Source organism: Pelobates fuscus, chromosome 1 (genome assembly GCF_036172605.1).
Source record: "Pelobates fuscus isolate aPelFus1 chromosome 1, aPelFus1.pri, whole genome shotgun sequence".
Taxonomy (NCBI): Eukaryota; Metazoa; Chordata; class Amphibia; order Anura; family Pelobatidae; genus Pelobates; species Pelobates fuscus.
Genome location: NC_086317.1, coordinates 319,983,522 through 320,006,015, shown reverse-complemented (window position 1 = coordinate 320,006,015; position 22,494 = coordinate 319,983,522). Strand labels below are relative to the sequence as shown.

Sequence of the window (22,494 nt, the reverse complement as noted above, 5' to 3'; positions counted from 1 at the left end):
GTCTAGACAGAGGGGCAGTACATGTTGAGGTACATGAAAGATGTTTTGGGTCAAGGAGGCAGAGAAGTATATAGTGGATATTTGGGACAATATGGATTGAAATGTATTTCAGTGAGTGAGTGTTATTGGGTGTATATAGCAACATGCGTGCCTGTCATGTATAATATGCTGGCTTAATTTCTCTCAAAACTCTCACAGTCAGAGAAAAATACAGGCCTTTACATTGCCAGTATTTTTGCAATACCTGCACGGTCCAGACACCCTTAAACACAGGCCATGCCTGCAAAATACCAGATGGCAGCCCTACCTTAGAGGGGCCCCCTAACACATTTTAGGACTGTCTTTGGTAAAACAGTCATGAAATATGTCATTTTGTTGTTACATACGAACAACATTTTTGTAGATTCAAAACAGACACATAGAAACAAGGACAGGTAATGCCAGAGGACACAAAAAAATATATTAGATGTTGGCCACAAGAGGGAACAAGGAAAAAGGTAATTTGGAGCACAATGTGAAATGAGGAGACGAAAGGTGGAACATGGGAGCCAAAAAAGGGGCAACAGATACCGCAGGAGATACAGTGTAAACCACATGAGGGTTAATTAGGGAATTAACAAATATTTGTTGGACCAGCCACATTTTGAACAGAATCTGATGTCTTCCTCTCCTCTAGCAAATTTAATTACACGTTTTGCAAAATAGCCAACAAACAGATCCTTGTATCCAGTTTAATATTATGTATTAAACGATGAGGTTGAACACTACAAAATGTATTTACATTTTAATATAGCAATCCAAGCAGTATCCAGCATAGTACGAATTAGTTATTACTGCTATAGCATTGTGGTAAAAATAAATGAAATAGGAGGATTTTTAATGAATAACAGATCCAATTACATTTTTTTTATTTTTTTATGAAATGATGACTTACACAAGTCTCTTGTCAGCTTTCAAAAGTTTACTGGAGAACTCACTGATGAGAATTAAAAACGGCAAGTTGGGCGGTGGTTGGCCTTCTTCTACTGCAGGCTCTCGGAAAGCAAACTCAATCCCTTGTCTGTGAATGAGGAATACATTACAATGACTTGGAATACAATACAATAACTTGGAATACAATACAGGTAGTGGGCTATATTTTCTCCTTCTATAACGTGTTAATAGCAATATGGGTCAACTTCTTATACATATGTTAATACACTAAACAATGAGTTAACAACTAAGCAGAAAACGTTAGGCGAAACTAGTAAAGCTGGGAGAAGTTTATTCACAGTTAAAGGGACACTCCAGACCCCTTAATCACTTTAGCGTGCTGAAATGCTTTATGTGTGAAGAGTGTAATCTCTTTGTTTCATTTTACAAAAAAATGCAAATATCAGAAGAAATTGGCACTTTTATAAATTAACCTTGTTACACCCATCTGGCTTTTAGACAACCGTTCCTGTTACTTCCTGGTTTGGTTAGCTCAGTGGAGCGAAACTCAAGAGGCAGCAATTACCCAGAGCAACTGCCTTGCAAAGACTTCTCATTGAGCTGCAGCGGGAAGTCTGTGATTGGACAGCCACAGAAAGTCCGGGTGTGGTTAGAAGAGGGCTCGCACAGGCTTCAGACAAGAGAACTGCAGTTTTTGCGGGTTTTTTTTTTTTTACGTCAAATGAAAAAATTAAATGAAATGCATGCATGTTTTCATATCTACTAAATAGTAACAGCTTTTTCATTTGTTTATTTTTGTATTTGGGCAGTGGACTGTCCCTGTAAATCCCTTTGTTGAATTTTATAGTTTCTCCATTCTATTGCAATCATTTATAGGAACAATTACAATTTCATAGCACATGTTCATGTAATGCAACCTACTGATACAGTGGGCAGTCCAGCACAAAGATACAACTTACACAGGTGGCTCTCCTGCTACAAATTCCCTAAGCTCTGTCTAATGCTCCTTCAGGAGAGGTTTTATCTCCTATTCATTGCATGCACTGGATGCGATTCTTATAAAGGAATGAAAGGAGGCGTGCAAACATGCATAGAACAGTCATGCACCTGTCCATTGACAGTGACCATCAGTGGTGATTGCAGTCTGCATGTTGCTCTGGCTTACACATGTATGCTCACAAAAGCCTTTTACAAAAGTTTTACCATGCAAACCACTCTTGAAAAAGCTTTGTAGGATACTAAGATTTAGTGATAAATCTTAGCCAGTACCTTGTTCCTGGAAAAGCATCATATTGTCAATATTTAAGGAAAATTCTGAGGTAACTAACATTTTTGCATTCCTCTATACATATTTTCATATTGCAATAAAAATGAGCAGTCAAAGTAATAATAAATAATTTACAGAAAGGGGCGGGAGGGGGGGGGGGGAGAAGGAAGGGAAAAAGTTATGTCAAAGAAAGAATAAAATAATATAAAAGGATGTAGGCAGTTTTAAGCTGGAGTTTCCAATAACAATATATGTTCATTGTGCATGCTTTACACCCCCTGTTTGATACTTTCTATTCTTTATTCTGTACCATATACCTTTTTGCCTCAAATAAAGATTGACCAAAAAAAAAAAAAACAACGAGCAGTCACCTGCACCCTAGCATGTCCTTTTATCCTTCCATGTTATTTGTATACATGGGTTAAATTTAATGAATGCAAAATTCAATTTAGTCCATAAAGTCCTACTGACATTCCACTTTAGACCAAAACGTTTGCTCACAATGAAAAAACGAATTTTCTGCCAAAGGTTAATTTTATCCCTCTGCATCTCTCAAAATCTCACTCCACCCACACTTCACAATATTTATATGCCAAACGGGGCTGCTGTCAGACATTTTGTGGCCCTTAAACAGTTCAGGGCCTGGGCTCATGGGATCCACACGGAGTTCCCCTTCAGGGCCCGCCACTCATTTCACCACCATCTCGCAGACACTTAGAGATGCAGTGTGTGTTTGTAGGGGACCTAGTGTGTGTTGGGGTGTGTATGTGTAGTGAAGGATGTGTGTGTGTAAAAGGTAAAACCGTATATATATATATATATATCTTTAAAATGTAATTATTACAAAATAACCTGCTAGAAAACCAATACAGTTGTCTAGCTTTTGTCTTATTATGGTAAAAGTGTTGCTACATATTCAAGACTAATAAAGTTGCGAAAATATGACATGATTTTATAAGAAATTAAGTCATTACTTTTTTTATCATTTTCCATGTTTCAACTTCATTTGTTTTCTCTGAGCTATCTAATACACAGTAAGATTAACATTATACTTCCAATTAGAGAATGATCAACTATACAAACATCAATCTCCAGGAGGCCAATTAGTAATATTAACCAGAAACTATGCAAAACAAGGCTATATTCTTAAGGGGGCCGGAATACCACGAGTAAACTGGTTTTCTTGGTCATGACATGGAATAGCTTAAAAAGGTTGTGACTCTGCAATATTATCTTTGGTCAGTTTTCTATGCATAAAGCATGCATAACGCTTAGCAAAATCATATATCTAAAAGTGGATTAATTGTCGCTCCATGTGCAGCTCCTTGGAGGTAATTATGTTTACCAATATTGTCTTTAACCCCAAGATGATGAAATGCAGAGGGAATACAGATTGTTTACACTTTACACAATGTGTATAATCTTACATCCTGATTCCATAAGGAATGGGTGTAAGCTGTGCAGTGCTGCCGCACATTTTATCACTACGGAACAGTTTCTAACGGAACATGTACAAGATGAATCCATGCCACATATGTATTACTGAAGCAGATATACACTGGATATGAAAGAAGAGAAAGCTACAGACTTCACCTGTAGACCTTCTCCAAAATCCTGGATTTAACACCACAGGTAAGATTCTAATTATTTTATTGGTTGGTAAACAGAGACAACTTTGGCAGATTTCAAACCTGTACCTGATTAATCTAAGCTATATATCAGGGATGGCTAACTTATGGCCCACCAAGTTTTAGAGAACTACAAATACCATGATGCCTTGCGAGCTTGAAGGCTGATTAAAACATCACTGACGTTTTGATAATGCAAAAGCTGGGGGTACCCATGCTATCCATCATCAGGCAGACAGCATGGTCTTCAGTACAAAGCTTTACTTACTGTTTAATTAATTTACACAATGCAATTGTGTGTGTGTACAGTTGTTTGATGATTTATAGACCATTTGGTTAGCCACAATTTAAGAATAATTTCTACATCACAAATCAGAATGATTCAAACAACCCTGCGACTTTTGCTGTGCTTGGTAGAAATCCAGGCAGCAGAGGGGCACCATTTTTATTTTTAAACATACTTCTTACAAGGCATTTTTATATAGTTTAAAACATAGTTTAAAGTTCAGATTCTACTTTATGCATAAGATTGTATTTACTAATGCCCTATTCTTTAATTTATTATCTCATTTACTGATATCCAGAAACATGATCAATGTTGCAAGCGTTTTTATTAAATTCAGCCAGAAAGCTCACCGAAACCTTAATATTAGGCTCTACTAAACATATGCAATATTTTTTTCTTATTAATGTGATTTCCCAGTTAACACATAAACATTATCTAATTCACTGTATTACAGTGGGTGCTTAAAATATCATTTCAGATTTAGAGGACTCGTTTTATAAAGCCCTGTTCTTTTTATTTGCAATATACTTTCATTTTTATGGCTTAACCCTCTCATGGCAGATGATATGCATTGACGATCATGATAGTGTGGGATTTTCATAAGCCATATAATGAATGGTTTAGATTCTGGTGGACACAAGGTAACCAATATGAGGTTTTCCAGCTCAACGCCCACCAAAGTCACAACTCTTGCATAAGATACAAACTTGGAAAAGCCATTGGTTTTAGCATTTATTAACTGGTCTGAAACCCTGAGACATGAAACCATTAAAGTCAATAAGGACTATGCCCTCAATTTAATTGTTTTGGATAAGATTTTTTTAAATGATTAAATATTTTTGGATACACTTTTAAAATGATTTAATGTTTAGAAAAAAAAATTTTTGATATATTGAAATATATTTTGAATATAAAAAATATTTAAAAGTTTATCCAAAAATATTACATTTAAAAAGTTTATTCCAAAAATGAAATCAAGGCCTATACGTGTGCCAAATTGTAAAAAAAAAAAAAAATAATCGACAACTGCTTGCTGAATAAAGAATTTGCTGAGTACTACAAGTACCATCAAGTATGAGTGGATTTTATTTGGGCTGCACTCACCAGTAAATAGACTATTACTGCCAGTTAATGTTCTGTATTGATTTGATGTGATTTGATATACAGTATTATAAGAAAAAGAGTCCAGGCCACATACTTGTGCATCATAGCTACAGATTCCCTGCATTTCACATGATCCATGCCAAAGGTTAGAGAAAAGCGTCGCGCCAGCTCCTTTATGTTAGTGAATGACAATGAGTTCTGGGTGGTACTGCCGTAGAGTTCTCTGTGCTTCTGATACAGCTGCAGGCACAGCATTAAGCCAAATAAAAACAAAGCAAAGCAGTCACGTTTCCATAACAAACCATTGTATTGTTACACTTTATTATATCACATTAGCAGCCAAAAATTATCCCTCCAACCCTTGAGTGTTAGAGGAATCCAGATCTTGTAGTTTAACAGAAGCTAAAGGGCAGAGGGGAGAGATTATTACACTTAGAGAAATTCTGGGGTCGGACAGTTGTTTACCCAACTTCTTTAAGAACCCCAAGGAGAACCTGAGTATAGCTGTGCCTGCTACTCTTCTCAATCTGAGTCATGTTTGGAACTACCTACCCACGGAGATATACCTTCTTCTTTCTGTCAGCACGGGAACAAATAGTAAAACTTTAAGGTTCCCAGGCACTCAAAAAAATAAACAGAAAAATGAAACATGCGTATGCTTAGTTATATAAATGACTTACATCACCTACTTAAGCGCAAACTTAAATCCTTAACACACAATGCAGGTCAAACAATCAAGAAACACCCATGGCTCTTGGGTCTAGAGATGAGTACGTTGGCCCCTATACATTCTTTGCAGTTCTAAAGGGCGAGTTACCCATTGCGCATGCTCAAAATAATTCTGAGTAATTATCATAGCTAACAGTTCCATACCTGTTGCAGACAGAGGACCAGTGTTTTTGCACTTTCTATTCTGTTGTTCTGTCTTGTTCTACTTAATGTTTCCTTAATGATATCTCCAAAATCGTTATAGGTCTATAGGGGAGAATAAACAAAATGAATTAAAGTCTGACTTGCAATACTAGAACTAATAAGTGTGTACAGTTATTTTAATAAATATTGTTTCCATAGCCTCAGAGTAAACAGAGCAGTCTTGCAATGACCAATTTTAAAGAATATAACATCAGTATAAAGGCTGGGTTAATTGATGCAGGTAAATACTACAAAATACACAAGGTCTGTTTTCGTTTATCTGGAGAAAGGTTCTCCATTTTACCTTCATGTACTGTTTATAAATTTCTGAAGCCGCAGACATTTCCACTGCGTTAAATGCTATAAGCTTGCAGTAAACAGCAAGTAAGCTTCTCCTTCTGTGCAAACAACTCAGGATCAACTCGTCATCTTTCTCAGTCCTCACTGCGGTCAGGAGATAGAAAGTGGAATAAAATACAAGTTTACTTCTAATCCAACATACATTATAACTACAATAAATATACTTAATCTGTAGTACCTGATCACTCAGTTCAAGGCAATCCCTCAAAGGCAAACCTACACACACACACACACACACACACACGTTGATTTGTACATAATACTCATAAAATATTCATATAACATATATGTTTTAAAGGAACACTATAGTGTTAGGAATACAAACATTTATTCATAACACTGTAGTGCTGGACTACATGTCTAGGTCCCTAGTCCCCCTCAGACTGGAGATAAAAGGTAGATTTACTCCATTACCGCAGCTGGCCCTCCATGGCTGAGATCATCAATCTTTATGATCTCACCCAATGCACTGCTCTCCCACAGGAAAGGATTTGGAGACTATTATGCATTTGCAGCAAAATGCACCAATCGACATCTCCTCTTTGAGCTGCATTGAATGAATGCATCTCTATGGAGAGCGTTCGGTGTGTCCATGCACACTAAATGCAGGTCCTGCACACTGTGCCATTAGAGGTGATATTAGGCACCAATGTAACCACTGCCTTTACTCTGAAAAGTGAATGTGTTCATTGCTCAGCCTGCAGGCACAGGCTATAGAAACCACTTCATTAAGCTGTAGTAGTTATGGTGACTATAGTGTCCCTTTAATTATTGGTGTATAACTTACCCTTGTAAGGATTTAACCATTTCTCCATAGGAGTTATTTATTTATGTGGTGAGAAACAGATTTCTGTATTAGAACTGACCACTATCTGCCTGCAAATTCAGTTCCACTAATGTAAATGTATATGCAAACACAATGGGTTTTAAAGTCACTAGACTGATGGACCCCTGACCTATAGTGCTAATACAGGCTTAACACAAGAAATGATCAGGAAATAAATAACAGGAATACTGCAAAATCATGATTTGCATTTTCTTGGGTTTCTGTATAATGCAATGATATGGTGCCAGGACCAAGGTTGGATTTACATGTCAGGTGATTGTAGGCACCGCATTCTAAGGCACCCCCCTGACCTCCCAAAAAATAAATGTCAGCTAAAGTGGCTTTAATTCATTTATTATTAGAACCCTCTAAAAATTATATATGGTAACTGTGTGTGAGTGTGGGTGTGCATGTGTGTGTGTATTTCTGCTTGTAATGTATTGTGTGTTAGAATGATTCAGTTCAGGGTAAGAGTTGGGTTACATTTAGTATTGGGGTACATGTGGTTGGTGTTTAATATAAGATGAACCTAGGAGTAAGGCAAATTATTATTTTTTGGATTAGGCTTTGAGTGCTTTAATGTTGGACTAAGGAAAGGGTTTATTTAGATTTAAGAAGGGTTACATTTAGGGTAAGAAAAAAGAGGTGTTTATGGCATTTGGAGTGTGAAAAGTAGTCACTCTCCTATGTCTTTGTCAGTCCAGACATCCTCCTATGATTGATAATTAAGCAGCAGGAGGTGTTATACAGTGTGTATAACTCAATGCAGTCCCTGCTCCTCCAGCAAGGAACTTCTGGTGTGAGAGGTATTAGTGGGTAGATGCAAAGTGATCCTTTCTACTTCCTGGCCAGCCTCACACTAGAGAAGCTGGGACAACACTGAGTTTAACTCCCTCGAGACCTGTTACTGTAGCTCTGCTATTAAGCATTAGGTTGCCTGGTCTACAGAGGACACTGACCAAGGCTCCTGGTACTTACCTCCCCACCCAGACACGTAGGTTTCAAGAAGGCACATTATAAGTGCTGTAAATCAGTGTCTCCCTGTAGGAAGGTGCCTACTCTGCCTAATTGAAAATCTGGCCCTGGCCAGGACCTGATGTTTTGATTCAATTCACCAGGCTATAAAAAAAAAAAATTGTTATATAAAAAGTTATTTAAAGAAACAATATCTATATTACAAGGCAACTTTATGAGAAGGGGCAACCACTCATTACTTGAACTATGGAAAGCCAAGGTTGCTTAAAACAAAAATGTATTATAAAGAAGTTCTTTATCAATTGCAATTCTAGCGCAATGTTCTAAAATTGGAGCAATCACTATGGAAATTAATAGAATTTTCCTGCAGATGAATCCAATTTGTCCCAGAATTCCTCTATGTACATAGCCATCTTCCACATCCTCAATATAGGATGATATCTGGAATTGTGAGCATTCTGGTAGAAAAAATTAATAGGGTGTCATTGTCAGGGTGGAAAAAAGAGGAACATGAGACATGTTCCTCATCAATACTGGCGTACTGAGAGTGATGGATAGGAAAGACTTGCATTCATAGATGGAGACAAATAAGGATTTGCATGATGAAATAAGAACTAAGATGGTGGTCTGGGAAAGTTAACTGAACTGTAAATGTTTGGGAACTAGCAGTCTTGATCAGAACCACATCTACAATATAAACAAAAGTACTGGCCTGCAGATGTTCTACACAGATAAACCTAATAATATATGTTCCACTAACAGTGAGTTCCATTTTGTGAATTTATTCCTTTTAATTACAGTAATTTGGGAATTTGTACTGTATAATAAGACTGCTCATTCTTATCTGGGTTAAGATTCTCCCTCAGCTTCCCTGTTTATACTTCTGAGCCCATCAGCTTTACCCTTAGAGCTCCAGACAAAAGCCAGTGGAAGGTTAAAATAGGTGAAAATAACCATCTTGTCGTTGGGTCTAGCCTGTTCAATTGGCTCAGGAGCAAATCACTATATCATACATTATTGTAATCCAAAATGTGATTTTATTGACTCTAATAAACATACGCACGTTTGGTGTTCTTCTCATCGATCTGGAATACATGTTTTTGGACAAATGAGAGAAGCTCTAATTGCATCGTAGAGTCAGCATAGGAAGACACCCCTCCACCTCTTTGCCTTAGAAACAGGAGTAGGTCACATAGTGACATGAATGCCTAAATAAAACAGATAGTAATTACTTAGTACACACACATTCACACATTCTGACGCCCTATTCACTACAAGCCAATACAAACATGAACTCTAAAAACCCACCCAATGTAACCAGGCTTCCAGCTATTGTCCATAAAAATATATTAGATGGAGGACGAATAAAATATACAACAAAATGTGGTTTAGATAAATGAGATGAAGGACACTCTAACACTCACCTGTTCTCTCAAAGACTGATCCTGGTGATTCAGGTAATGTCTACAGAACTGGCAAAAGTGTGTCACTTGTGTCTTCAGTGAAACAAGCACCTCCTGGAAACAAAGGAGCTGGATGAAGGGATATTGCCTCTTTATGTGTCACTGCCCATTCTTTCTGAACAATCCTTATTTAATGAAATTCTGTCCCTCTAGACTGAAGCTACATGGTTATATATGGAGCATTATAACCTTTTCGAAACATGGTCATCTTGTATGAACATGAAGTTGCACTGTAGATACCATGATCAATGAAGTGCTATGTCCCCTCTTCCCTGTTTTAACCCTTCAGCTGGAAACATTGCCATTCTGCAGTAATGGGAATATTTTCCTTGCAGGGTTAATCTGCCTAGTGTGGCTGTCCTACTGAAATCATGAAGGCATGAATTATAAATCTTCATTTGCAAATATTACCCAGTCACTACAGAAATATACAAAAGAACAGACGCACCTTGGGACAGGAATCTTCCATGACAGGCAACACTTTCCAAAGGAGAGCATAATAACAGCATTGGATAGCAGGAAGAATGAGCTGCACAAACAGAAGAGCATGTTATATGGCGTGAGGTATGGGAAGGTCTACTACAGGCGTAGGCAACATTCGGCACCCCGGATGCTGTGGATCACATCTCCCATAATGTTCTTACAGCCATAATGCTAGCAAAGCATCAGGGAAGATGTAGTCCCCAACATCTGGAGTGCCAGAGACTGCCTACCCCTGGGCTACTACAACTAAACCAGGCATGCAATCACCCTGTGTGCCGCTGGCTCCCCTAATGAATACTTCATACATTGATACAGCTATTTTGAAGTAATAGGATAATGTTACTGATTCGTTCTTAAGGATACACTTATCAATACAAGCATTCTTGAATTCCTTATCCCTACATGCTTGCTGTTTCTTTCCATGTGCACACATAAGATTATTAATCATCAGATTATGCCACCCAGAGCTCCATTGTCAGTGTTAAACCAGGTAGAATAGTGCCTGGACCCTCGTGACCCCACAATAACTTAAACAACCTAAGTTATTACGAAGGTGGGAGTTTTCCTGTAAACGTGTTAGCCTTTACTACTTTCACTGTAAGGGCAATACAGGATCTACTACTCTTTCAGTAAACCAGCATTTCCCTCTTCCACCCTTTATGTTGCGATCATACATCTTGCTCTAAGAGAGAGAGATATAATACATCATTTAAACATTGGAAGCACTAATAAAGTTAGTAAACATAAATGTACCAGGTCTCTTTGTGATGTCATCGAAGTATAATAGTATTGGCTTATTTATGCAGCTAATTAAACCATACCTGCACAGGTAGGCAGCTTTGGTCTATGTCAAAGGAAAGGAGCTGTGCTGTCTTCTGATAAAGATCCCACTGGGTTAAGTTATGTGCGCTGTGTGCCAAACAGAGAGAATGTGAAATTGTCATTTTTTTTTTTTTTTTAAAAGCAGAGGTCGTGCATTCTCGTCTAAAAGTAATTTAATCTAATTAAAGATGGTTGGAACCGTTCTAGAAGAATAGCTATAAATAACATTCTCAGTAAGATTATGACGGGCAATTATGCAAGTGTTTCTAACACTTCAAGGAATGTTATAGCAAAAAATATATATTTATTTATTTATTGCAAAAAAGGAACACAAGAAACTCTCACTGGGAAACTAAAAAGAGATCTGTTGCCAATACAGCTTAAGCAATATGGCTCTTCTCTATATTTGTCATAACTCTCACTTGTATGAGAAATGCTGTAGGTACTGTTCTCGAACGCAATAATTACTGTAACAGAATGGAATGGAAATTAACAGAATATCTGAGTAGAATCATATTAGCAATATCACATTACAGCAAATGTTAAACAACTGATAGTCGGAGGAGGAGAGGAGAATGCTACAGATGAATCGCATTTTAAAAATAGCCCAAAATTCCACTTTGTCTTTTGATCGGGGAAAGGATAAAATAGTTCATTTGTTTGATTTATCTTCAGAAGATTGTTCTTAGGATTTGACACAAAATAATTAAAGGGAATGTGGGAGGGTATTAGATTATTAAATGAAAGGAGAGAAGCTGCTCTACATTGTAAAAAAGGCACAGCTATTTTGGATTAAACGAAAGATCTCACTTGTGAAAGGCAGCCAATCGTCTCAGAACGTGAGACAACGAAAGGACATCTTCCGCAGTGCAATGCTCTGCTCCCTGAAACAGTAATGTCAACTGTAAGAAGGCTAGCCAAAGCAGGCCAAACGCCATATTCCTTTAATATTGAAGAATTTACAATAAAATTATTAAAACACCCAAAATAAATATATGAATATATAACAAAAAACAACGATGAAAATGCATTTAGGACACTTTGTGCACTAGATGTTTATCGTGTAAATATTTTCCATTCCGTTTTATATTTTTATTCTAAATATGGAAAACTGAAGCCTATGTTAATGAAGCAGCTGTTCCAGTGTCACGGTAACAAATTCTTCACATTGTCTATGTCCTACATAACTAATGATCAAGTCTTTAAATTATAAATATAGAGACTGTTAGTGTATAAGCACACTAATAACCCTCAAGCACTTGGCATGACACAGCAATAGCAGCGTATGGGTGTATTACCAAAAGACATGGGACCAGACATTTGATCTAGGTCTCTTACAGTCTGCAGTGCACTAAGTCTCAGCCAGTGTCCCATACTGTAATCCAGGCCCGGACTGGCCATCGGGCACACCGGGCAAATGCCCGGTGGGCCGCGGTGGCCATGGGCCGAGGCCGGCAGGGGAGGTCACAGGATCTCCCCTGCCGGTCTATGCAGTGCTGGCACTATCCGAGCGCCGGCCCCGCTGTTTGCCATGACGGGCCGGTGGGGAGATCAAAGATTTCATAGACCTGCAACTGGGGAGGGAGAGGAGGACCCGGCGGAGCTCTATCTTGCAGCTCCGCCGGGTTCCTCTCTCGAGATCCGGAGCGTTGCCATGGCAACGACCGGATCTCGCGAGAGTGAACTCTAGCCCCCAGGCTAGAGTTCACTCACCGCTGGACCACCAGGGATGGTGTGCGACTGCCTGAACCCCCCTCCCAGGTACCACCGTGCCGGACCCTCCTCCCCTCCCAGGCTAAAGGTAAGAAGGGAGGGGGGATATAATGCATGCTTATTAGTTGTTGGGTTTTTTACCACCCCCCAACACACAATCCCTTTTAACATTCACACTCAGCACACACAGCACTCACACACATCACACACAGCACTCTCACACACATCACACTCAGCACTCATCACACACAGCACTCTCACACCCATCACACTCAGCACTCTCACACCCCTCACACTCATCACACTTAGCACCCTCACACACATCACACTTAGCACTCTCACACACATCACACTCAGCACTATCACACACAGCACCCTCACACACATCACACTCAGCACTCTCACACACATCACACTCAGTACTCACACACATCACACTCAGCACCATCACACAAATCACACACAGCACTCTCACACACAGCAGCCACACACACAAATCACACACCTCACACACAGCACCCTCACACACAAATCACACACACAGCACCTTCACACACACAAATCACACACAGCACTCTCACACACCTCACACACAGCACCCTGACACACATCACCCACACACATCACCCTCACACACATCACCCTCACACACAGCACCCTCACACACAGCACCCTCACAAATCACACAGCACCCTCACACACAAATCACACACACAGCACCCTCACAAATCACACACAGCACCCTCACACACATACACAGCACCCTCACACACATACACAGCACCCTCACACACATACACAGCATCCTCACACACATCACAAACAGCATCCTCACACACAGCACCCCTCAAACACAGCATCCATCACACACACATACACACTACACCCCTCACAGACACCCACTGCACCCCTCACACATACACACAGAACCCCAACACACTGCACCAAACACACACACACACACACAATACTTCCAAACATATTTATATTATATATATATATATATACACACACACACACACTACAGCACCCCTCACACACACTGAACCCCTCACACACATACTGCACCCCTAAACACATTACATTCCAGACACACACTAGATCCCTTACCCAACTCTAGATCCCTATATACACTCTGATTCCGTTATATACACACACTCACTAGATCTCCTACACATTCTGGGTCCTTCAAACACACACTAGACTCCTGTATACACAGACACACAGACACACACACACACACTGCACCACCTACACACACACACTACATTCCTAACATATACACTCTGGATCCCTTATACACACACACTAAATTAATTGTTAACAAACACATGCTACACCCCTAAACACACACTCTCTACAACCCCTACAAACACTACATAACCTATATACACACACTATAGCCTGTATGCACACACTTACTACATCCCCTATACACACATTCTCTACAGTCCCTAGCCACATATGCATTACATTACACCACAAACACGACTAAAACCAACCTTATTACACAATACCACACCACAATCAGCTCACTCTACACACAATCCCATAAGCAGGCTCCAAACACATGTACAATACTCTTTCCTGGCCCTTTTGTCTCCTGGTATCCATTTATAGAGACACCAGAGACAAGTTGCAAGGAAACACAGTGCAAGCATGTTATTAAATTTGCTTGCACTGTGCAGAACAAATACAGGGCTATATTTCTCATGCTAGAGCTTTTTTAGCAGAGTTCTGCCCTGGAAGAGCATTGACCCAACGCTTTCTTTGAGAGGGGGTGTGTTTGTCATTGGTGATGACGAAACACACGCTCTCTGCCCCACCCCCTTCTTAGTGGGCCGCTGTGCTAAAAAAATGCACGGGCCAAATTTTTTTCCTAGTCCGGCCCTGCTGTAATCTTTAGATGTTGTTAAGCTGAATAAATGTTGATCTTTCTTCAATACAGTTTCTCAGACACCAAATCAACTGACCTCCTGTAGAATATCTTCCAGCTTTTGACTGAAAGTGCCCACAAGTTGTTCTACAAGTTGAGTCTTGGAAAGATTGACCTGGACATGACTCTCTAGGTTTTCTTTACTCAGGCTTCTGTAGGCCTTGGAACAGGCCTCAAGCACCTCTGGGGCTGAGTGGTACTCCACTATGGCTTGTATCTGCTTCAGCAAGGCTTCCAGGTGCTATAAATCATTGTCACAATTAGAAATAGTACATTCATCCGTTATTGGGGTTTACCATAACAAAGATTAACAGCTAATATCATATTTGATTTCCCAACACGTGGACAACTGATCACCATTAAAGATTTGGAAGTGTTCTAAACAGTGTGTGCCTCGGTGTGAAGGAAAAATGACCACACATGTCTTTAACAATTACCACAGTCACTGAAAACAAGTTTTTGATGTGGAGTTGACACCCAACTTATAATTAATTTATAATAATAATTTGAGAAAGTTTAAGACTTTTTGTTAATGGAATTATTGTGCAGATACCTGGTAATGTTGTGAAATAGTATGTAAAATAATATTTAAAAAAGTAGAATAGATGAATATTTTTGTTTTTTTAAAACATCCTGCAAATGCTTTGGATAACTGTGCCATTTATATTTCATGTTCCAAGGCACCTTTTCAGACCTCAGGGCCATTATAATATATAGAGTAGTCCCAACCATCCTGATACGTTTAAATCTATGGTATTTGCAAAAAAAGTAATGATTGTCCAGGCACTCAAGTTCAATCCAGTGGGCAGATTTATTGGAGAAAAATCGAAACAACGTTTTGGCCCACAACAGTTTCGATTTTGCTCCAATAAATCTGCCCACTGGATTGAACTTGAGTTCCTAGACCATCATTACTTTTTTGCAAATCACATTGTGAGGATTGGCCAACCATAGGCCTGGTTGCACCCTGGAATCCAGGAGAGTGCAGTATCCATATTGGTAAATATACAACTTTGGTATTGTCACATAATTGTTGGAAGAGTTTAAGGGATTGTACTTTTTGGTGCTCAAGGCACCATTTTTGGGGGCTTAGGCAGTAATACGCGTTCCACCAGTCCATATGTCAAAATTCTCACCATATTTGAGAATATAGATTTATACATATAAAATATTAGGTAGGGAACAAAACATATAAAAACTAAAGACAAAAGAAGAAAAATTCTAAATATTTTACCAATGATTCTCTAAAATTCTCCAGCTCAGACTTAAGCTTAGACAATTCTTTCAGAGGAGCTCACAAATTATATTAAAAAAAAGCAGACTCTGGTGATTACAATCTTTGTTAATTTCTCACCTTGTCCATGCTTCCTGCAGAGTAAACATCCATATCAAAATATTGAGGGAGTTGCAAAAGGTTGGTCACCTTGTCCGGGTCTGGCACAAACTGTGTAAAGGAGAAGATGACCATGACTATATATTATTTTATCCCAATAGATAGGTTGCCTGCTCTTGGGATTTTGAGCTGACCTGATAATTATTATTAAGAAACATGTAACATGTTCCCTGGTCTATTTTTGAAATGACTAGTTTAGTGGATGAAAAAAAACAAAAAACATGCATGTTTCACTTCTATCAGAATCAGAGATAAGATGATAGTTTCCAGTGATTGATGAGCATAAATAGAATACCAAGCCATCAAAGGCTATGGGTCAGAGATCTACCATGCTCTCCCACTGTAGGTCATGGGAAAAGGAATCTCATGGAGTGCTGAGTGCTGGGGACCATAGTGCTGGGGACTGATGACAGTTACATTCTGTGTTTTCCCCACAGTAGTGTCAAGGGTTTTGTTCCATGGCGTGAAGTGAAAAGTGATTATTCTTACATAATGTGTTCTTAAATGGCACGTGGGGTTTCCAATAGATGAGGAAGACTCCCGTCAATCTTATTATGATCTGTTATGGGCACAATCTTAGTTCAAGTATATTCGAAGAGCAGCTAAAAGATGGGGGTGATATAATTTTTGGAATTCCAGAATGACATTACTGGTTCATGTCAGTTGTTCGTTACCTTCACCAGAAGCAGTGGGAGAGTCCCTGCAAAGTGCTCAGTAATCCTCACACTGTCTTCCATCTGCACTCGCTTCTCTTTGGTAGAGAGGACCTAATATAAAGCGTCAGTAAATACATAAACAGAGACTGACAATCTTAACCAATACCGGACAGCAACTGGGACAATAAATGTATTAATAAAAGATGAGAACAGAAGTGTGTCTGTGAAACAGTCCAGTGCATGCATGTTGCTAGCATCCCACTGATACAAACACAAAGCTTCACTAAGTTAAGGACAAGTAAAGCTATTATTAGCTATATTTGGAGCTATTATTAGACACACAAGGAGCCGTGGGTTGTCTAGCAGAATAACTATCACAGCAGCTGTTAGAATACAGGGGCAGTCCTGAGATATGTAGTGTACTGTGCAGACGATTTTCTCTGTTCAGCTATGTAATTTGGATACTTAATACACAATAAAGAAAGTACGGACAGGCTAAGACAGTGCTTCTCAACATGGGGTAATTGTAAATCATAGCATAGGTACTTCAGATAGCCAGATCCACCATGTGTTGCTGGACACATACCATGCCGTTGGGTTGTAAGTAAAAAGAACTGCCATGCAATATGTAGAATGAATACACTGCTAGTAGGTAATAAAACAAACAAACAAGGTTCCAGTGAGAACTACCGTACCTGGAGTGATTGATTTGTCACAATTCGTCAAGGCAATACATTTCATGCAGTCACCATCAGCATGAAGAAGTGACACATGTTCATTTAAATCTTGTGGATCTCTCAACCCTAACTTCAATATCCACATATAGAAAGAATTTGCTGCCGTTTGTTAAGAGCTTCTCTTAGGTGCATCTTTAAAAAGGATAATGCACAGGAGCCTGCTCTGCAATCTACTATCAAAAATGGATCATTTCGTTTTTTGTGTATAGAAAGCAAACTAACAAATACATAAACATGTAATATTATACTGCAGTAACAAGTGGCCATCAAGCACTATGTCTTCAGAACGTGTGAGACAGAAATATTGTTATATTTTATTGCAAAGTAACATTACACAGCAACATTAGTTGCTACAGTGTGTTTGGGCCGGAATACGCACCAGTTTAATAAGAGATACTGAGTGCTAGATAGATAGATCGATAGATAGATAGAGAGATATATATATAGATAGATAGATAGATAGATAGATAGATAGATTGATTGTAAGTTAAGTTAAATCCTACAAGTGTCTGAAGACACAGCAAGTCCAGATGATTTTCGTATTCAGGTTCTACCATAAGTTTGTGAACTCTGAAAGTGCTGCTTTTGAAAACAGCGGTCACACACCTTTTTGGCTGATCCTCTCCCCACGGGTGGGTGGCCTTCCACAGCTTGCCGGACGCTCGCCAGGATCAGTTCTATCAGGAGACTTTTCTGGCTCTCATTCAATGCTGAAAAACCATGACATATTTAACACATATTAAGCAATATTTAGTTCATTTACATACAGGAACAATCTGGGCACCACAACAACTTAATTTCAATTAAGTTGTTATGGTGCCTAAAGGTCCTGGCACCAGGTCCTGTATTTAACTGTTTGATCCTAAAGTGCCCCAGATCCCTGTGTCTCACCTTTCAATGTGGAAGCCTTGGACTAGCAGATGATACGGTAAAAGCACCTATCAATAACCTCACATTGAGAAATAATGCATTAGAAAGATATGTACCTTTCTAATGCATTTTTCTCAATGGAAGAGTGTTGTTAGTTTTGAAGTTTCCAACATAGGCTGTTTAAGGCAGTGCTGTAGGCTGTATCTGTTTGCTCTAATTTTATTTTACATGATTTTTTTTCCTAATCTAAACTCATAGAAGTTAGTGCATTCATGAAGTGCATTCATGCTCTTATTAAGCACCTCACTTGAGTGAAACTAAAGATGGATTGTACTACTTCTGCTCTCAAACTCGTTACCTATTACAATGCTGCGGTCAGGGGTCGAGTCCTGCAGGAACGCTTTTTCCACAGCAGGAACGCCGTTCCCGTTAGTAGTCCTGAAGAGGCAGCAGCAGCGAGAGGCAGGAGACAGCAACCGCCATGGCTCAAATCCTTCCCATCCGCTTCCAGGAGCACCTGCAGGTAGGGGAGCCACCCTGCCGGCACCCCCTCCCTCCCTTCGCCATCACCGGCCCCGTGGTATTATCAGCAGCCCGGCTGCCTGTACTGGGGGCTGTCATGGCCACGCACTGCAAGCCAGGAGCCGCTAGGCAGGACCGGACAATGAATGAACGGAGCCTGCCACCTGCCCTCCATTCATTGCCAGGCCCCAGCTCACCTTCACAGCCCGCCCGCCCCCTGTCACAGCACCAGCCTGGCATCATTAGCCTGCCACCACCGGCCACACCGCACCTGCCCCATCACTTTCTGATTCCACCTCTCTCCATGTCATTGTTTCAGGAATTGTGTAATGTGGGTGAACTGACAGATGAATGAGCTAGCAAAAAAAAAAAAAAAACAGTAGATATTTGTAGCTAGAAGATTACGCACACCTTTCGTATTATTTGCTTTAATGTTTGAGAATTTATTTTTTTTGTCTTATCTCTGTGTATCTAATTTGGTTTGGTCTAGAGGACACAATACTGCTTATTGATTCAAAAACGTTGTCCTACTGGCCCATACTGAGGGAACAATATGCACAATCACTATGTTCTTTTTTCTTCTTTACTCCTGACTGATGAATATTAGCTGGGAACGATCTATCTTTCAGTCTGAAAGTATGAATGAATGTGTGAAAGATGTATTTTTTTTTTTTTACTAAGTCAGTCAAAGTACGCTTTATGATGTATTTTTTTTACGATATTCTTTATATCAGGACAATATATTTGTGATTTGAATACGATGTAAACTAAAACTAAAATCCACAAATGCTTTTGTTACGTTTAACGAATATCATTTAATATACTGGCTGACTGTACAAAACAAAATTATTAAATAAAGATGATTATAAAAAAAAAAAAAAAAAAAAAAACTTTGTCCTTATGGCCAATTTACAAGCAGCATTATCTGTTTGCTACTGCAGAGGTGCTCAGAGTAAATATGGCAAACTATGTGGATCCTCTTAGTCTGCTCCTCAGTTGAAAATAATGTGAGTTGGAGTTCAACTGAATGAAAGTGTGTGTGATATAAGCTTTTAATTACTTAGAGCCTCTGCTAAGCAGTAAAACTGAACTTTTAAGAACCATATTTTTTACTCTATCCATTCTTGTTTGAGCACAAGGGGAATGACCGATGACTTGACATGGATGTCATGATATAAAGGGGTATGCCTAGCCTATTACCACAAACAGGTTATTGGGCACAGGTGGGATTGTGAACCTGTATGTGGCTTTTTTTATTGTATTAAACTTGTTTTGTTTTAGACTGTTTTGGGAACACTGTAATTAATCGGTTACCCTATCAATCACTTCATTCATCTTATTAATTTCATGCTTGGTATTTAGCATTGGTCAATATATGTTACTGTTAGAGTAACAAACAAAAGATTTGTTTACTGCACAAAGTCGAAATAACAGCGGCCGTTGTTTGTAGAATACCTGCAGATGTTTCACTTAGAATCATATCAGACATATGTAGGCTATTCGCAAAGCTGGCAGTTGTGTATAATTGACAAGGGAATTGCTTATCTAAAATATAACAAATATGACTAAATTGTTTTTGTTGTTACAACTGTTCTATATTTATACGTTTATTGCATAGTTAACTTATTTTGTTACAACTATTCTATATGTATTTGTTTATTGCATGTTTTGGAGATGTCTTTGTAAACTGGCACTTTACAATAACTGTTGCACTGTATTTTCTGAGAAATATATATGCGTACAAGCGTATAATTAATTTTTTGGGAGGGAGGAGTGGGGAGGGGAGTTGGATTTTGGGTGAGTTCCCACACTTTTTTCCCCAGGACTTGTTAATATGGTGAATAATCGTTATGTATTAATGTACATCTGACACTCTGCGTATTGTAACAATACTGAAATACTGCAAAGTTCAGAGAGATTTGGTCATCAACCAGAAGGTCTCCATTGTAGAGTGAGATACCTGAAAGGTATTAATGACTTACAAAATAATTCAACACTTTTAATTTTCATGTACAGCACCAAAGAGAAATAAAAGATGATAAAATCAAAATGTACACATTTAAGTCTTTTAGACAGGATAGTTGTGTCGGGAATATATTGCTGGTAGCAGGCTGTAGGACATCTGGATGTCAGAGTAAAGTAAGAATTGGACTTTACACTGCACTCAGACACATAAATCCAGGAATAAATTGACTTTTACCACTGGGAACATGATATCCAGAACAGGTATTCAGGGTCCTTACCAGTCTGTTGATTGTTTCCTTTTTGGAGCAGGATGGTGGACATACAATGCCAGTCTTTGAGGAAGCCAGTTGTACAGTCCCATAGGCTGTCAACAAGGTATGTCAAGTGCTGGTGTAGCTATGGTAAAGAAAGAAGGCATCTGATTAAACTACAACAAAACTACCGATAGCCTTACAATACTTCACAGAAACAGCCTTCTTATTTTACTGACATATCTATAAAACAACCAGTATTAGCGTTTCTTCAACTTACGGCTATTTTTTTCTCCCCTCTTCATACACTGTCCTATCCTAACACTATCAATACCAATAAAACTAAAACGATTAAAAAAATCACAAGTGTTTCTTACCATGTGTCCTAAACTAGTCCTCAAGGCACACTATCAGTATTTATGCATTTTTAATTCTCTTCCATTGGGTACACAGACAAATATGGACTGCTGCTGGTGTGCATTGAGCAGGGAGTTGGTCTAATCTCATCTATCCATGAGGTTTTTCTACTTATCTAAACTCATAGAAGTTAGTGCATTCATGCTCTGATTAAGAGCCTCACTCGAAACAAGTGAAATTAAACATGGATTGTACTTCTTCTGGCCCAAACTGAGGTCTTAGACCCTATTATATAATTGTAGCGAAGCTCTAGTCTTGACAAGGACTTTTCTCCTCTGGATCCGTGGTAACTGGAACTCTGGAACAAGGCACTGTGAAGTGAATAGCTTTCCTTCTCCCCAGTAACTGGACGACACATAGTTCTGTGAGTTATTGAGCCACACTCGGCTATTTATGCACAGACCCCCAGCATGGTGTCTCCATTCAATACTAAACAAATCCCTCCCAGGCGTCCATGTGTCTGGGAGATAATTGAGTCAAAAACTCAATTATCTCTCAGTTACAGGGAACCATACATGAAATACATAAATGCATAAAACACCCCGAAAATACAGTCACACTACACAGGAACCCCACAAGTCTTATATCCCCGAATAGATCCATTTGGTAGAACGGAATCGCCATTCTGACCACTAGGTGATAGCCCAAAACAGTTCTAGAGAAAAAGAGGCACCCCCGGTAAACTTTCAGGAGTACCGGTGCAAACACCGACGAATGCTCCCCCAGGCTATTAGGGAGTGAATGCTCCCCCTAGTCGGTTCTTTCTCCTGAACGGCATTCTCCTAACTTGTCTGGAACGTGCAGTCGTACAGTTTTCCTGGGGTCTGCGGGATCGTGCAGCCGAAAAGAGTTCCAAGCATTCAACGACCATGTACCACTGCCGCCATTTACTAGAGCCCATGTATTTGGTTATACGAATGGCGGTCAACCAGGAAAAGCACTTGAGCCATTTACTCCTTTGAAGTTAACAAGCCA

At 39.2% G+C, this 22,494-nt stretch overlaps 1 protein-coding gene across 2 annotated transcripts in view; it reads right to left on the bottom strand.

The window, feature by feature from the left end:
- Positions 1-22,494, bottom strand: part of LOC134615067 (cohesin subunit SA-2-like) — a 66,150-nt gene that overhangs the window by 11,228 nt on the left and 32,428 nt on the right. For both annotated transcript variants that reach the window (XM_063459444.1, XM_063459453.1), the window contains exons 16-29: positions 21,130-21,247; positions 18,101-18,204; positions 16,776-16,868; positions 16,063-16,152; positions 14,746-14,949; positions 11,870-11,943; positions 11,059-11,146; positions 10,203-10,283; positions 9,716-9,808; positions 9,355-9,499; positions 6,435-6,574; positions 6,092-6,193; positions 5,313-5,458; positions 935-1,060 (exon numbers count right to left, since the gene is read on the bottom strand). In XM_063459444.1, the coding sequence (XP_063315514.1) occupies positions 935-1,060; positions 5,313-5,458; positions 6,092-6,193; positions 6,435-6,574; positions 9,355-9,499; positions 9,716-9,808; positions 10,203-10,283; positions 11,059-11,146; positions 11,870-11,943; positions 14,746-14,949; positions 16,063-16,152; positions 16,776-16,868; positions 18,101-18,204; positions 21,130-21,247 (1,604 nt within the window). The remainder of the gene's footprint in view (positions 1-934; positions 1,061-5,312; positions 5,459-6,091; positions 6,194-6,434; positions 6,575-9,354; positions 9,500-9,715; positions 9,809-10,202; positions 10,284-11,058; positions 11,147-11,869; positions 11,944-14,745; positions 14,950-16,062; positions 16,153-16,775; positions 16,869-18,100; positions 18,205-21,129; positions 21,248-22,494) is intronic.